The sequence below is a fragment of the Pelophylax lessonae genome, assembly GCF_965119305.1.
Source record: "Pelophylax lessonae genome assembly, chromosome: 3".
Classification (NCBI taxonomy): Eukaryota; Metazoa; Chordata; class Amphibia; order Anura; family Ranidae; genus Pelophylax; species Pelophylax lessonae.
In genome coordinates this window covers 553,392,229-553,410,717 of record NC_138770.1, presented here as the reverse complement: position 1 = coordinate 553,410,717, position 18,489 = coordinate 553,392,229, and the positions used below count along the sequence as shown (strand labels likewise).

General features: G+C 42.3%; 2 protein-coding genes across 3 annotated transcripts in view; one reads left to right on the top strand and one right to left on the bottom strand.

Annotated features, from left to right (window-relative positions):
* ATL2 (atlastin GTPase 2) overlaps positions 1-16,006 on the top strand; it is a 223,932-nt gene extending 207,926 nt beyond the window's left edge. Inside the window, exons 13-14 of one of the 2 annotated variants that reach the window (XM_082249140.1) lie at positions 11,156-11,170; positions 14,876-15,268. In XM_082249140.1, coding sequence (XP_082105266.1) covers positions 11,156-11,170; positions 14,876-14,983 — 123 coding nt within the window. In that variant the 3' untranslated portion in view covers positions 14,984-15,268. Of the gene's footprint in view, positions 1-11,155; positions 11,171-14,875; positions 15,269-15,376 lie in introns of those variants that run through there. The other variant, XM_082249141.1, reaches the window with a different exon arrangement.
* HNRNPU (heterogeneous nuclear ribonucleoprotein U) overlaps positions 1-18,489 on the bottom strand; it is a 458,517-nt gene that overhangs the window by 22,555 nt on the left and 417,473 nt on the right. The window lies entirely within an intron of this gene.

Genomic DNA, 18,489 nt, shown 5'->3' with positions numbered 1-18,489 from the left:
GGGTGCCTGGACAATCATCTTCTGTGAGCAGAGACTCGATCCGTCTTACAGGACTATTTGGACATCACTGTGCGAACGTTACAAGAGTTCGGCTGGACGCTGAATTTTCAGAAATCAGCTCTGACTCCATCCAACAGTTTGGATTACATGGGTCGGACTTTGGATTCAGCCTTGACTCGAGTGTTTCTTCCAGAGGTGAAACTGGAAAAATTGCAGCATGCGATTTGGCTCCTGTTGTCCAACCACCGGTCATCTCTTGGGACTTGCATGCAAGTGTTGGGGTTGATGGTCTCCACTTTTGAGGCAGTTTCCTTTGCTCAGTTTCACACCAGACCTCTGCAAAGGGAGATTATGGCCAAATGGGACAAGAATCCTTGTTCCCTGGACAATCTGATCTGATTGAACCAGAGTATGAGTAGTGCCTTGCTGTGGTAGCTCCGTTCCCCTCCCCGGCATTTGGACAGGGTCTTTTCTTCACCTAAAAGCAAAAAGAACAAAAAAGGGCACACCGACCTAGCGCATTATCCTCAATAAAAGGCTTTATTTAAATGACATTAAAAATGGCTACTCGCAGACGTAGATAAAAGTAAAACGTATCAAGCTGGATTGCTCAAATGTCCGTGTTTAGTCCATATAATCGTCCATGATGAGATGACTGACGTGTTTCGAGGCCTAGCCTCTTCCTCAGAGCCACTGTGTCATGGCTGTCTCTTTGGTTTAAATAGTGATGTAGTGAGGTAGCGACCCAGTCACTGCCCCCAGGTGGGAGTGTCCCCTCCCCCGGGGGAGTGGCTAGAGCACCACCCACTCCCTCTTGTGACATAATTGGTAGTATACAGTGGCATACATCGCTCATGCAAGTACAATACAAATGTAAATTAAAAATGGAATTAAAAACATATGCATAAAAACAGTGCAACAGTAAAAAATCCAGATACAAACCACCATGAGCAGATACTAAAAACAGATAAAAATGCTTACTCAGTGCACTTGAAGACATTATAGACGCTCCCTGGACTGACAGTAGAGGAAAGCTAATATAAGCATTATTTGGTAGTCACCCCACAATTTTTCTATTACCTTTGCCGTCTGCTGTATCTGGTCCAGGCTATATACTTGTCTATTCATGATGATGGTGATCCGCCCCCTCCTCTACATGCTTTCCCCCAGCTGATTCCATCATACTGGGGGGGGGGGGGGGCTCCACACTAGATAAGAGGGGTCAGAGAGGGGGTAGGAGGCCGATCAGGCACTCTGTACCGCTCCCCGGCTACATAGGACAAGTAGGGCACAGGCAGTAGTGGAACGTGGAGCCGATCGGTCATATTGCACGCCGCTGCCCAACTTCCGGGTTATTGCGTCATGCGTTCCACCTGTCGTCACTTCCGCCGACGTCACTTCCTGTATCTTTTCTTCACCTGTACTGGACGACTGTGTCCTTCAAGGAACACAGAGAAAAGGATTATAAATTTAACACCAAAAAAATCCTATTTTGATGAGTTAGCAGGCGTAAGCAACACACCTAGATGTTTTCCAAACTTAATAGAACCTAGAATTTACTGTGCTGTGCAGTGCCAGTATTGCCTATGGAATAACCATTTCTTATACTGACCGTATTCTATCTTTAGCACGAAAGGGTTAGAATCTCTCAAGTTTTTTTTAGTCTGTCCCCATTGGTGAGATTTCCATTGTGTCTTCCCAGATACTCAGCAAGTGAGGTGCAATTTCCCTGAAGCAAGTTTTACTTCCTAGACAGTTGCTGGAACAGCAAGTAGAGAGGACTTCTAATGAGGTCACTGTTTCCAATGATAAATCTAGCAGTGGTCACCTGGACAGAAAGTGGGAGCAACTACCCCAAATAGGGACATATATGGAAGTAAAGATGTGACCGAGGTTCTAACCATGTTCTAGTCTACCTAAAAGTTAAGTGGGAGCTTTATCAAGAGATTTGTTTTAAATATTTCCTGAGGATAACTTGCAAAATGTGCTGTAAGTAGTGACTAGATTTTTACGCCTCACTTTGCAAATAGTGACATTTGTGCCTGTAATTTTGTCCAGCGACATTTCTGTAAGGTTTGCAGGATTGAATTTGGGTGTAAAGTTTTTTACTTCACTGTGAAGTAACACATTTTTCATTAACAATTTTTATTAGGAATCTTTAAAACTTAAAAATAATCCTGACCAACCCATAAAATATATATAAAACAGAAAATCGAAAGCGCTTGGTGTACCGTGAAATTGCAGCACTGCATATGCCATAGTTTTCTAACCTATAAAATGTATTTAATATATTTATTTAATTATTTTGTTAATTGAAAAGATTTTAGTATCTTCAACATACGTTTTTTTTTTTTTTTTTTTCCTTCTTTCTGGGGTACATACATACATACATTTTCAGTAGTCCTCTGGCACCTAGTTCTAAAAAGTTGTAAATTTTTTGTAACTTTCCAACTTTTTTTGATTGACTTTGCCAGATTTCATTTATGGATATGGCAGAATTATTTGTAGCTTTGAGTTTACCAGAAACAAGTCAAATCTGTTCCTGCTGTACCACAGAAATTTTGCACCGTTACTGGAATATTATAGGAACATTGCAATATCCTTTTGGTTTAAAAGGGGGTGAAAAAAGAAGTTTTCTCTTTTTCATTTAAAAAAATAATTTCCCTTGTTTTCTTACTGGTCAAAGAAAGGATAAGGCAGAGCATGAGCTACTCATAGATCCTGCGTCTGGCTTTGATCCTGGAAGAAAAAGAATGTGCATATTTCAGATTAGATGAAGAGCAGCTCCTTACAGCCATGTCATGAAGTGAAGAGAATCTTCAGTGTTATACTAGGCATAGCAGGCTCACTGTTTTGCTGTTTGGCTAGTAATTTTCATCCAGCTCAGCCAATTGAGCATTATTTGGCCAAAATTCAAGCTGTAAACATTTACACTATATCCGTTTTTGAACGTGCATCATTTTGCTTGCATTTACTACAGACACAGAAAATGCATGTTGTGCTTGTGGTCATTTGTCGATGACACCCCAAACGCAAGCAGATGTGCATTTTTTGCAAGAAAAGATGTGACAAACACACCAAAACTCCTAAAAACACTTGAAGCTCAGAAAGGATCAGGAGCGACTTTGCCAGTCCATGCATCTTAGCTGTTCTTCCATTTGGGATGTTGCTTCAATCCAGCAGGTGGGTTTTGCTGTCTCTTTTGTCAAGAGGATACCTACCTCTCTCTGGCCAGCTTATATTAAACCTGTACCGAGCAAAGCATGTAGGCTCCCAATGCTGAGCTTGTGTAAAAAAAAAAATGTTATATCTTAATTGTACATTACAGAACACAGGAATAAAGGGCTCAGACCATTTTTTTAAAGCAGTTATATGCCGCAAACTTCAGGTGAATAAACACAGGCAACAGTTTTGCTGGCTAGTAACATAGTGTGCATAAGACTCCAAGTGCGTTTCCAGCCTCCTTTTCTGCTGACAGTAGACGCTAATTGTTGACCATCTCACCTGTTGCCTAATACCGCAGAGACACAACCACAGGAAGTTGAATATGCCTGGGTTATTGCAATTCCTTAATGTTGGTCATCCTGAATTCCCACAGGGAATCCCTGTCCATGTCCATTCCCTGTCACAGCGCTTTTTACTGAGATATGGTGGTACTTCACCTAATCAGTCGTTTCTTCCTAGGGTGGTTTCTGATTTCCTTTTGAATGAAGACATTGTGCTGCCTTCACTCTGTTCTAAGCCCAAGCATCCCAAGGAAATTGCCCTGCATTCTTTGGATGTGGTTCGGGCAATTAGAGTTTACCTGGCGGCTACGGAATCTTTCAGGAAATCAGTCTTTGTCCTCACGGAAGGACCTCGAAAGGGATTGGCTGCATCTGCCGCGACCATATCCAGATGGATCAGGCAGACGGTGGTACAGGCTTATTCACTGAAGGGTCAGGTTCCACCTTTCCCTGTGAAGGCGCATTCTACAGGGTGCTGAGTGCCTATTGGGCTTTTCGCCATCAGGCGTCCGTAATGCAAGTTTGCAAGGCAGCAACTTGGTCGTCTGTGCACACCTTCACTAAATTCTACAAAGTAGATGTGTTGGCATCTGATGCTTGTTACAGGCTGCTGTTTAAAAGCCTTTGCTAAGTTTAGCCTTTGGGGAACTACGTTCTTTTCTGCGTTTTCCCACCCCTCATGCAAATACCACTTTGGGACGTCCCAATGGTCAATAAGAATATGGAGCTGCATCTGTTAATAAACTATAGAGAAAACTGGATTTTTGACTTACCGTAAAATTCTTTTCTCTGAAGTTCATTGACAGACGCAGCACCCGCCCCTCTATTTCTGAGTGGGTGGGGTTTTTTCTTCTAAACACTGCTTGCAACAAAACTGAATCCTATAGCAGAGTGAGTGGGTGTATGCCTGCAGGGACTGCCCTATAGGCGTGGTAAAGATTTTTCCTACTCCTATAAGGGGGGCAGCATAACCCAATGGTCAAGAAGAATATGGAGCTGGGTCTGTCAATGAACTTCAGAGAAAAGGATTTTACAGTAAGTCAAAAATCCATTTTTTTTTTTTTCAGACTGGGCTCCTGTGACCCGGTTAAGGCTCCTGTGTCCTGGTTATAGCCTTGGGTTATTTTCCCCACCCCTGATTTTCCTTTTGGCACTGCTTTTGGAAGTCCCAGTAGTTAGGATTTTTGGAGCGCTGTGTCTGTCAATGAATGAAAGAGAAAATGGGATTTTTGTACTTACTGTAAAATCCATTTCTCGGAGTTCGACACAGCACCCACCCCTCTATGGAGTTCTGATACTCCTAATATTGCTTGCTACTAAACGGATTACCTAGAGCAGAGAGGGCAGTTATATACCAGGCTGAGGACAGCCCATGGGCGTAGCCAGGTGTTTTTTGTTCTGCCTAGTCCTACTCCTGGGGGAGGCAATATAACCCAGTAGTTATGATTTATGGAGCGCTGTGTCCGTCGATGAACTCCGAGAAATGGATTTTACGATAAGTACAAAAATCCAATTTTTTATTTTTGTACAGCATGAAGGGAGACTGGTACCTGGCCAAGTAGATAGCTGCTCAGCATTAGCACTCCAATAATCAGATATTTATAAACCATATACAGCCTAATTGAGTAACGCCCTAACCCTAACTAGTCATAAATGGTTAGTACATTAAAGTTAAAACTAATGCTCTTCTTCATCACTCCTTCTTTAACATCCTACACAATATAGAATTGTCCTGTAGCATTGTCCCCTCACGGATAGCCCTCCAGCAAATTCAGTAATCTCAGCCTAAAACCTAAAGTGGGGTACACACTAGTAGAAAGTCTCCCGAAAATTCCCGCCCGAGGTGAAATCATCAGATTTTCGGCTAGTGTGTACACAACCTTCAGCAGCCGATCCCGACATTTTCAACGAAAAGGGACAAACTCCAAAATTTTTATCGTCCGTCCCCAGACAACCAATTTTCGTTTAATGTGTATGCAGTACGTCCGTGAAAAATCGGATACGAAAGGCCGCGCATGATCTGAAGTTGCCGACGACCCGGAAGTCTAGGAACAAATGCCCCAAAAAAAAAAATCAGACGAGAAATTTCGTGAACATTTATGCACTGTCTACTAAAAACGGTTGTGAATGCGAGCATGAGCGAGAAAAATTGGAGGATATTTTGTCCGATTTTCGTCAAGTGTGTACGGCCCTTAAGACCTAGTGTTAATAAATTCTCTACCATTGCCACCTAGTGGCTAAACTACTAAATACACGAAGTGCAATATTCACAATTTGTCTTATAATGCCTCCCATTCTTTAAGGTATTCCTCACTGTCTTCACAGTCATACTTAGGTGACCCAGGGTCAGTCTCATTCTCACTTATCTCACCCATGGGCTCACCTGTAGTGTCAGCTTCTTCTGGGGGTTTTTTTTCTGGCACAGGCCCCCTTGGCCTGTAATCCTCAGACTGCCCTTCCTTCCCGTGTTAGAGTTGAGTATCACCAAGTTGCTTTTTTTTTATGTGCAGAGATGGCTTTCTGTTCTCGCCTCCCTAAAGAACTGGTGGTGTTGGCATCAGTTCAACCTTCACTGGCATAGCCCTGGGAACATTTAATTGCCATTGTTTTCTGTACCCCCTTATAAATTTTCCCCCCTCTATGTGCAGTCTAGAAGTGCCCTAGCACTTGCCTGTCTCACCACACATCTTCAGTTGTAACTGATCTCCCAGCATCTCAAAGTCCCTAATATTAACTGTTGGGCACATTCTAATCTCTAGCTCAGGTGCCCCCCTGAGGGTATGCAGATCACTTCCCCCATACGCTACATTTTATTAGATTAGGTTAAATATCACCTTGTGTGATGATGGGGAACTTCTTTCTAAAATTGATGGTTCTTCATCCTGCAACTTCCACACAAATAGTCCTCGGTATTCTGCAGGTCTTTTAGGCCTTGTGTATTCTCTTCCTAACCCCTTGGTTTTCAGGCTGATAAGTCAAATTTTGAAATGCTTGGCTGTAGCAGGGCTGGAGAGCAGTAAATGAGTGTCTGCAAGTAACCTTGAAGCCTGGTGGAGGTTCCTTGCAAGTTCGGGCCTGCATTTCTGCAAATGGAGTTATAGATTTGGTCAGGATCAATGGTGTCCCCAATCCATCGTGCCATACCACGATGGATTGGGGACACCATTGATCCTGACCATTGCAGGACAATGACCCCAAACATACAGCTAATGTCATTAAGAACTATCTTCAACATAAAGAAGAACAAGGAGTCCTGGAAGTGATAGTTTGGCCCCCATAGAGCGCTGAGCTTAACATCATTCAGTCTGTCTGGGGTAACATGAAGAGACATATATTCCAAACCTGTCCCTTTTATAATACATTTCAGCTGCTGCACTAAACTGTGTCGCAATTTATGTACTCATTATGGGGTGCTATTTTATGCATGACTACCCAGAATAAATAAGTATAACTACCATCACTATATCATGTAAATTATTAGTGCTATAAATTAGCGCTGTTTACTCTTGCAACACCATATATGTATATATTTTACTCATATAATATTAAGCACAGTGTCTAGTTCATAGATAAAGTTCATCCAATGAGTAAATAAAAGTGCAGAAGCCATCAAAGTTCATCCACTGCATAAAGTGCTCCATGTCAATTATCCAGTGAATAAATAATGCATAAACAAAATTCATCCACTGAATAAAGTGCTCCGTGTCAATTCTCAATAAAGTGCTCTCCGCTCTCCTCCAAAACTGCTTCACTTCAGTCTCTTATATGTGCTCAGTGTCTCCACAGCACATTTTCCACACTGTGTCCCCAGTGATTCCTTCAAGGCCATGCACCTGCATCCACACCTACGAGAACTCACCAGAAAATATTGACCCTTCTCTTTTAAAAGGTGGGTCAGTAAGCACTTTTCCCAACAGGGGGGGTTATACCTTTATGCCTCCAAATCTTTTTCTCACTGCTATTATCACAACCTTGCAACCCACATCACATAAATATCAGGGGCCGATCACAGGAAGGATATATATATATAAAAAAAAATGCTCCTAGTGTAAAAATCTTTTTCTCTTTCGTTCATTGACGGACATAGCTCCTGATCTTCATAACCATTGGGTCATCCCGCCCTTACAGGAGTAGGGCACTGGGCATAAAAAAAATCTGGGTACGCCTATGGGCAGTCCCAGGGGGTATACTTCCTCTCCCTGCTATGGGTACTCAGTTTTTTTCTGCCTAGTCAGGAGTAAGGACCTAGTTCCTTGCTGGGATCTCTGGTCCTGGCAATTTTTTTCTCCTGGGTTCTTCCTGTGAGATCTACAATCAACTGCCAGACTGCACGACGGGCTAGATAATCTAGATCCAGTGGTCACCCCAGTCTAGGCAGCGAGCGCAGACCTTAGCTCTGCTCTAGGTCGGCTACGACATAGCCCCACCGGATGGGGGCTGGCCTGTGAATTACACGCCTCGCGAGTCCGACGCCCATTTTGCGGTGGTTTGCCATTGAAAATTGTGGCAGCCATGACAGTGAAGCCCTGTGGTTGGCAATTTTGATTGTGTGAGCCCCTCCTCATCCCCTGGTGCAGACTACTGGATCTTTTCACTTCCTGATCACCGCACGTGGAGTGCAGATTATCCTGGTGGCTGCAGGAGCTTGTTTCTGCTGGGTAGTGAGTCTGGTGGGGTCCTCTCCCTCTCTGCTGAGGATTACTTGGTGCTTTGTGCTTGGCGACCGGGTGGTGCTGCCAGCGTGGTGGCGGTTGTCCCTTTGCAATGTTTTACACTTTTTGTGGGGTCTCCCTGGTGATTCATGGAGTCTTTGGAGCACCCCCCCCCCACCTGATCCCCTCTCTGAGGCTGTGGGGCCCTCCGGGTCCCAACCATCCATCGATGCAATGACGGCAGTCCTGGAGTCCTTTGTCCTGGGTGGAGGTGGCTTTTCAGGTGACGGGATAGGAAAAACCTTCCCCCTACCTCATTTGTCTCATCAGATTCTGAATCTGAATCGGCCACTGCGGACATGGGTCACCCTGTTGGGTATGCGACCACGCACCCAGAATCCTCTGATAGTGAGGACGATTCCTCCACATCTGCAACTGTGCACTAAAAGGCGCTGGTGAAAGCACAGATAGTATCTGTGCGTAAGACCTTAAAGATGGACGCAGCAGCTGCGACGGAGGCTCAGGTTTCCTTTGGCACTCACCTTTGCCGCTCTAGATGGCTTGTGTTTCCTTTCCCTGCCTATTTTGACAGAATTGTCGCAAAAAAGTGGGGACAACCAAAGCGTCCCCTTGGGGTGGGGTCCCTAAGCGATTTGCTAGGTGATACCCCCTTATTAAGAAGTGGACTGTTCCACTGGTGGTGGACTCTCCGGTTTCCAGATTGAACAAGGCAACCATGATTCAGGTTGAAGAGTCACTGGCCTTTAGGGATCTGACTGACAGGAAGGCGGATGCTGTGGCCCACAATATGTACGCTCTGGCTGGTTTGGCACTGAGGCCGGTATTCACCATTGCCCTGGTGTCGCAAACTCTGACTGAGTGGGCTAAGCTTTTATGCCGTGACCTGGAGGGAGAACAGCTCCCCCATATCTTTGCTGCGCTGGGACCTCAATTTATTGCTCCCAGTCCTCCAGAAGCCTTCTTTTGAGAATCTTCGGGAGATTCCCCTGCTTACGCTGTCCCAGAAGGTGGCCTTCTTGGTGTCGGCATTGGCGTTGTTATCCTGACGTTCACCTTACTCTGTGGTTCAGAGATAAGAGGGTTCTTCGTCACTGTCAGTCGTTTCTTCCAAAGTTTGTCTCTGATTTTCATTTGAATGAAGACATTGTGTTGCCTTCCCTATGTCCCAGGCCTAAAATTGCTTTGTATGCCTTGGATGTGGTCCGGGCAATTGGAATGTACCTGGCAGCTGCGGAGGAAATTGGACTCATTATTTTTGTGCTTACGGATGGGCTTTGGAAAGGGCTGTCCGCTTCCTCTGTGACCATTTCCAGATGGCTCAGACAGATGGTGATTCAGGCCCATTTCATCAAGGGTCAGGTTCCTCCTTTCCCTGTCAAGGTTCTCTACTCTGGCCTTCCGTCATCCGGCGTCAGTGACGCAGGTTTGCAAGGCAGCCTCCTGTTCGTCGATGCACACTTTCAACTTACAAGTTCTATTAAGTGGTTGTGTTGGCATCTGCGGATGCTTCCTTTGGCCGCAAGGTTTTGCAGGCTGCTGTTTAGAGGACCTGGTCCTCTATTGTTTTTCAGGTGAGCTCCAGTTGTTTTGGTTGAGCTCCTGTTTACCTGGTTGGCTATAGTTAGCCTCGGGAATTTATTTTTCGCTGTTCCCATCCCTCATGTTTAACACTGCTTTGGGTCGTCCTAATTGTTAACATCAGGAGCTGTGTCCTTCAATTAACGAAAGAGAAAATGGGATTTTTGACTTACCGTAAAATCCATTTCTCTGATGTTCATTGATGGGACACAGCACCCACCCCTCTGTGGAGTTGTAATTCTTCTGACACTGCTTGTAACAAAACTGAGTACCTATAGTAGAGAGAAATAGTATACCCCCGGGACTGCCCATAGGCGTACTCAGACTTTTTTTTTCTGCCTAGTGTCCTACTCCTATAGGGGGTAGTATAACCCAGTGGTTAAGAAGATCAGGAGCTGTGTACATCAATGGTCATCAGAGAAATGGATTTTTACAGTAAGTCAAAAATCCCACTTCTATTTCTGAAACCATTCTTAATTTACAGCATTTTTGTTTCATATCTGGCTAAGACTTTTGCACAGTACTGTGTGTGTGTGTGTGTGTGTGTGTGTGTGTGTGTGTGTGTAAAAAAATTTTTGGTATGTTGTACTCATTTGACATGGGATACCTGTGGGAGGAATTTTTGAACATTCCTGTAATAGCAGGTTCCTTATCATTTTATCTGTCCTTTTTTTTTGTATGATAAGTTTTTGACATCTTTATGTATTATGGTGAAGCCTGCTTCTAAAGCATGAGCCATCTTCTGCAGTATGTTGGTAGGGGGGGATAGGCTTTTTCTTTTACTCGTAGGCTGTAGCTACTTACTAAAGAAAACAAAAACTTTGCACTCTGTGTGTTTTGTTGCACCCGGAATGCACTTTGTTGATTTTAGGCTATGTTTACACTTGTCATGCAACTTTGGACACATAAAGACCTTTAGAGCCAGTTCACATTAGCGCGACTTGTCAGCCTGACAAGTCGCGCTCCCTCGCGGTCCATTGACCGCTACAGGACCCGTTCTAATAGGAGCGACACAAGTCCCTCCGACTTAGAAAAAGGGTCCTGTACTATTTCGGAGCGACTTGCATAGACTTCCATTATGTGAAGTCCCTCCGAAGTCGTGGTGCAATGTAATGCACAAGTCGCCCCCGAAGTAGTAAGGAGTCGTGTCACCTCAGTGTGAACCGGTTCTTATTGGAAACGGCTAAAGGACAGGGTGATGTTCCTGAACGCTGTGCATTCAGTTTGGTTTGTGTTTCGTGCATGGTAAGCATGGGGGTGCCAGCTTGTTCTGAAATGCCATTTTTGTATATTTTTCCCTATTATATCTATTTAACTTTCCTGCTAATGTTATTCTAACCTTTCTAATCACTTAACAATTCTCCCCTTTCCTTTGTCTTTTTACTCTGCTGCACACAGAGGAGTCCCAAAAAGGTGAGGTGCTGTCATCATTCTTTGAGGCACAGTTCAGGACTGAATGACATGTGCTTTGGCCATGGTGGGAGGTTCTATATGTGATGCATTTGGTACACCTAACAAGATCTATGCTCTATCAGTTGCTTAGGAAGAGGCCACAAAAGACTGGCAAAATGGCTAAGGCTGGCTATACATGGTTTGGGATTTGAAACGTTAATGGGCAGGCTGAATGTACCAAGTTAATCAATCGACTTGGGTACAACCAGCTTGCTGGATTTGCTTCAGATAATCACAAGCAACTGTTCTAGCTGCAAGAGATGATCACTGTCTTCTCCGGTGGGGATGGCTTGCTTTGCCCTCTCCTGCCCCTGCCAGGTGAAGACAATATCTCGGCAGGAGGGATTGCCCTGTCAGAACTGTCTGTATTGATGGGGAATCATGCAATTTTTTTCCTGCACCCTATGCCTGCAGGAAAGAATTTTCCATCATCTATGGCTAGCCTTAGTGTAAACAGTCTGAAGACTGGGTTAACCCTTTAGGATAGCTGTAAACCAAGCTACAGTGGCATTTATTGAGCAAACTACTGACCGCGTTAAGCCTAGTACAGAGGAGCAGAAAATCATACTAAAAAAAAAAAAAAAATACAGATCATTAGTACACAGCTTTCGAGAGCGGATCAGGACAGGTTGTGTAAAATAATCTGATGGGACAAGCACAAATATTTTTCTCGTATGATATCAGATTGTATGGTTTTCGTTTAATCCGTACAGTTTTGTCCGGCAATACATTACATGTCAATGCTAATTTTTTTTTAGTATTTTTTTTTTTTACTTTAGTAACCTCTTCATTTTCAATATGGAGACTAGCATACAAAAAAAAGGGATGATCATTCATCTGATCAGCTCATCGGTTGTACCAGAAATTCCTTATCTAGTACAATTAATTCAGGCTGCAAGAATTTTAAACTTTGTTTGTAACCCCCAGCTATTTTAGATAGATGGCTGACTGTTCCAGGCCACTATCTTGTGCTGCTGGCAACAGCTTCACACTCATGTAAGAGGTCAGAGCATGATCTATACAGGGGTTTTGCGATTTCCAAGCAACAACTGATAAAGGCATTAATCATACTGATATCTTATAGCAGATTTAACCCATTGCCTCGCCTCCCCTATAACATAAGTCTTACAAGTTGTAGCCATTAATATTTTTGCAATGCTGGTCCTGGTATGAAGCTGCTGAAAGCCTTAAGGCCCCTTTCACACTAGTGTGACTTGTCCCGCGATTTTGGACCGCAAAATCGCATGACAAGTCGTTTTCCATTATTTTCAATGAGCCCCATTCATATCAGTGTGTTTTGAAGTTGCACCTGCACTACTTTGGCACAATTTTAATGCGTTTTGAGGTATATAGCCCTGAGCCATTGCTCAAAATTGCGTCGCATAAGTGTGAAAGGGGCCTTAATGTGCAATAAACCACTACAAACACTGAGTTTGTTTAAACAAGATGTTCCTGATTTTCACGCAAGTATAAAAGAGCACCAGGGGCTAGCCTTTATATGCAAAGCATCATTGTTCTTGTAAAAATTCTATTGCTAATTATAATCCTCATACACTAACCAGCCCTAACTGTATGAATACTGACAGTTTAAGTGAATAACATTGATTATCCTGCTACAATGGAAAATGAAAGTAGGTATATTAGGCAACAAGTAAACATGTCCCTGAAGCTAATTTGTTAAAAGCAGACAAAAATGGGCAAGTGTAAGGATTTGAGAGCAAGGGCCAAATTATAATAAGTAGATGACTGGGTCAGAGCATCTCTAAAACTGCAGCTCTTGTGGGAGGTTCCAGGTCTGCATTAGTCAGGACCTACCAAAAGGTGGTCCAAGAAAGGAAAACCAGCACCAAGGTCAGGGCCAGCCAAGGCTTATTGATGCATATGGACAATAAAGGCTGGCCTGTGTAGTCTGATCCAATAGAAGTGCTGCTGTAGCTCAAATTCCTGAAAAAGGGTAATGCCGGGGTCAAATAGAAAGGTGTCAAAACACGCAGTGCATCGCAGTTTGTAGCATATGGTGATGGCTAGCTGGAGCCTGGTCAAGGTGTCCATGCTGACCCATGTCCAAAGCCAGAAGTGCTAGAATAGGTATTTGAGCATTACAACTGGACCACAACTGTAATGGAAGAAGGTGGCCTGGTCTGATAAATTGACAAATAGTTTTGGGATCCCAAGTTTGTAGTGTTGACTTGGCATCCACATTCTCCAGATCTCAATCCAATTGAGCATTTCTGAGATGCGCTGTAAAATGATGTCCCAATCCACCTCCCACCTTACAGGACTATAGGGACTGATGGCTTGGTGCCAGATACCACAACATCCCTTCAGAGGTCTAGTGTGGAGTCTGTGCATTGATGGGTTATAGTGGGTGGGTCAGGGGGCTCCAGACTTTTCAAAGGGCCAGTTTACTCTCCTTCACCCTGAAGGAAGGCCGGATTGTAGCCAGTGAGGGAAGAAAATGTCCTGGGTCTGGCATCTGTTAGAATAAACATGGCCTTTTGGGTTTGTCAGTAGAAGGAGCAGTAGTGCCCCTTCCTTGGTATTAGTGGGAGCAATAGTACTCCATCTGTATCAGAGAAAGAAATAGTGCCCCCATGGTTGGTGTCAGTGAGAGGAATATTGCCTCATATCATTGGCAGGAATAGTGCCCCATCCCAAACAAGATTAAGGCTAGGAAAGGGCTGCGGTTTGGAGACCCCTGTTATATAGTTGATCAGTGTATTTATTACAATATTCTGTGTTGTATTTAGAGATTCCCTTGTATATAACAACGGTGTATATAGAAACTCTTACCTTATCAATCAACATTATACTTTAGGTCCCGAACTAGCATCCGCCAGTTTTAGGCCCTGTTTACACTGGCATTAAAAGCAGGAGTATGGGGGGTGCATTTTTATGACTCCTCAAAAGACTAGTAAAGGCATTTGCAATTGATAATATGGACAGCGCACAGAGCTGTTCACTATCAAAACATGAAACATTCGCGTTGCTGTGCTCCAATAATGAAGCTACATGACGAGTTTAGAAGGAGTTAAAGCATCTCATCTCCTTCCATTTAAGTCTGTGGAAATGTGCTGCCATGTGTTTTCTGCCCCATTAGGCTTTGTTTAAAAAAAAAAAAAAATATGGTGTCTGGGGTGCACCTTTTCCATTTGAGGATCGTTAACTGCTTGTCAAACGTACAAAAATGTTATATGTGCGTTTTTCAGTATTTTGAGCAAGTGTGAACAACAAGCCTTACATCTGAAAATCTAGATTCCAAACCAGGGTTCCTTGGGCAATTTTTGCCTCTCCAATGACAGCATTGTTCCTTTTAGCTCTCTGTAAGGGGGGTAATTCTTCCCACTGACTGTCACACTAATGTGTCATAGGTTTTTCATTTTTAGCAGGAGTTCCCCGAGACCAGAAATTTATTTCAAGGGTTCCTCTGTTGAAAAGGTTGAGAAAGGCTGTTGTTCCAAGTACAGTATTGGAAATATATTGCTAAGCGAACGCTCCTGTCCCATTCTTCGCTGTACCCGTCACCCTGTAGTAAAAAGAATGGTGGTAGGAAGACCATGGCCAAACACATGATGCCTTTCAGTACTGAAGTGTACCTCCATTTTCCTCTCCCACTATCCTTTTCTATGGACTTTCTGTACCTAATCAACCACTTCATGTTTCCAGGTCTTTTCCAAACTCTACGAAGTTTGTAAACGTCGTCTGGGTCGCCAAGCTTTCATTTCCAAACAAAGACACAGAAGGTCATCAAACAATAACAAGAAGAAAAATTAAAGCATACATTCATCTTTCCTTTGCTTCTCTGAGACATTTTGTTTCTGGGACAGTTGTCAAAACTGGTATAACAAGCTTATTACAAGTTCCTGAGTTCTTACAGGACTGGGCCTGGAAACCAGTGTGCCTCCAGCTGTCCATTCCCAGCATGCTTTGCCAGCTGGAGAGTCACCGGTTCCCTGCCCTTGACTTATGCTATGTGTACTATTCATTTTGTATCTGCAACCAAATTCACAGGGTGAGAGGTGTTTTAGAGCACAAGTTTAATGTTTTTTTTTTTTTTTCAAGTTTTTCCATTTGTTTACATTGCATGCCATTTATGCCTTATGTTTCATTTTATCATTTTTTTTCTTTTTATTTCTTTGCTTTTTTTTTATTTATTTTGTACATTAGGTGTTGAAGCCACTGAGTGATAACTTGATGGAAGATAACATAAGACAATCTGTGACAAACTCAATCAAGGCAGGTCTTACAGAACAAATGACTCAAGCTTCTCGGATAAAGACAGACTGACAGTCCATTTCTCCAACTCCATCCTTTTCTATGCTTGTTTTGTACAATGACAACTCTAAACTGAAACCAAAGTTTACAGTTAAATGGAATAGAAACTGATTCATTGAAATGCTGCCAGACATCTGTTCCCTGTGGGTTAGCTATGTAGTTTTTTTTTTTTTTAGAAGCAAAGTTATGGATGCTGCTTTGCCCTCTAGTGGCAAAACTCAGTCAGTGCAGCAGTAGTGCTTCTTCACTTTGACATCAGTTTATCACACAATTTAGCTTTGTTCCAGTTTTCCTCCCCACTCGTCTAAGTACATGTAACCACAATGTTTAAATTATGCTCTTCTAAAAGAATGAATGTAGTGTCCACTTATAAATTTTAATATTTATATTCCATATAGTTATGCTATTTATGATATTGGGTTATAAAGCAATCTCCTGGTAAATTCACTGCCTTTGGGTACATGTTCCCTTTTCACATACGGTATACATAGCTTAATACAAAGGAACCTTTGTAAAAACAAATGCCTTTTTTTTAATCCAAGAACCTGCCATAACATAGAAGCATATCAGGGGAGAAGGGCAGTGAATTTTGTTCCCCCCTATCTGTTTAGCCTTCATGTATATACTGTATGCCATTAATTTTATTGGGGGTTGGGTGGGGGCACAGTCCATCCAGAAGCATAGGCTACAGCTTTAGGAGCTCAGATCATGTGTACAGCATTTGTTATTTTCTATACAAATCAGATAGGGCATGTATATGATATATAAATAATATAAATACCAATTTTGTATCAAGTTTTTGTAGTCCATGCCAAATCCCAGTTCTGTGGTAGGCTAAGTGAAGTCCCTGCCTGGGGACTGTTTGTGACTCATGTAAATGTGAATGCATCAACCAATCTCAAGTTTTGATATATTTGTGATATTTACCTGCCTTGAGCACTGCTGTTCTCAACCCAATGGGTGGAGAGGAAAAGAAAAAACAAAAAAAAAACGCATTTTTGTTGTGAATCCTGTTTAAAATTTAAAGCCGTTTCCTGTAATTTATTTTCAGTATAATTAAAATCTGTTGTATATATGGCACAGCAAGCAATGGTCTGAGTTATTTTCCTCTTTTGAACGGAGTGGTCCGTTATAACAAAACTGCATTTGTTGTTTAATGTAAACAGGTGTACATGTTTGGAATGTATTGTGCACTTACAGAAGTGTGCCCATTTAATAAAAGGGATGGCATTTCAAAGTTCAAAAAAAAAATTCTTGGAAACACAAGCAACATCTCTAATACCGTGGTGATCAATGGGGATGAAGTATATAAAACTACAGCCCTGCATACAGAAATGTGCTCCATAAAATGTACTTTATGGTACAATCAGAGTGAAGTGATTCAGAGTGTAAAATACTGCACAGTATACAGAGGGAAAGAGCATAATATGAAACTGTGTGTCTGCCATGCACAGATTATTCACATTTATGGTATTCTCCAGGACCACCTGCAACTAAGCTGTAACTTCTGAAATGAAGGTAGTAGTTCTTGGTATAAGCCTTCTGTACAACAGAAATTAGACCATAAGAGTGCCAGCAGTTTGAACAAATCCAAGCTACAATGCTTTTCAAATTGCGCTGTGAGTGTAACAATTAACATTCCTACAGGCAGGTAGAGAGCCCCATTACATGCCCTAACAGGCTGTACCCTCACCAAGCAGTCCAACCTGTGCACTTCTGCATTATACTTATTTTAATATAGGTTGAGATAATGTGTTGACTAATATTTAGTGTTTTTAATATAGGTTGAGATAATGTGTTGACTAATATTTAGTGTTATATCTTAGAAAGCACAGATATTTTTAGTGAACTGACAATGCTGCACTAAAAGTTCTCCCCTGCTGGACTACTGTACGTCTCGTTAGTATTCATAACACTTCCCTATAGTGAAAATAATGAAGACTGTAAATGAGGGGAATGGCAATGAGAGGTGGGGTACTGCTATTACAAAGTTCTGTAGTCTAACAGCAGGACTGACACTGCTAACAGGGGATTTCAGTATAGCAGACACAGCATTGTCTGCTCACTACGGGATGTTTAGACACACACAGAATCTGCAGGTATTTTTCTGCACCTATAGCATTTTAAAGAGATCAAAACCATGGGGGGGGGGGGAATGTGCATTTATTGCAGTAATGCATCACTTATAAGATTTTAAATTTTTAAAATACTTCAGTATAGATGAACTTGGCGACTCCTTTAAATTACATTTGAAAGATACATCCCCATGCCAACTAAGCTGCATATCAAGGGGGGGGGGGGGGAGAAGAGAGAGTCTTTTTCCAGGGCCCTCTTGCCTTTTTTTTTTTTTGTGGGGCAGAATTTATTTAAAGTAGTACTAGATTAATTTTTTTGCCCAAAATGCAGTTGGTTCTGGGAATTTATTGCAATACTTTTATGTATTGTGCTGAATGGATCTCTTACCTACAAGTCACAAATATCTGGCAATGCATGCCTGGGCAAAAATGAAAGCAAAAAAAATAAACCTATTCAAGCCAAAATTTAGCTTACAGAAAAACCTCTAACCTTTCATAGCACTTTGATTACAGTAGAATCAGTTAAAATGGAATTATACACAGCTACACTTTGCCTATTCTACAATGACACAATGCCCACAAGCTACCTGACATGTTTGCCCGGTCTTCTGGGTTCAGCATCTTTGACCTCTTGGCTTAGTGTACATCCCAAGGTTCCATGTTAACAGACAACATTCTTCCCAGCAGTCAACGTTAAATGTCAGAAAACAAAATTCTGACGTTTTACTCAACTCAAAGTGCTGTAGCCAAAATGCACTTAATACTTCAAGCCTTTAAAAAGGCTCTACGTGGATTTTAAAATCAGTCAGAATACAGAAGACATTAGGGATTTGTATTTATTGAAAATTCACCAAATGCAATATTTACAATGATCTGCTTGTATGGTTGTATAATGGTTTGTTAAATAAAAAGAGAACGTTAAAAAATAGG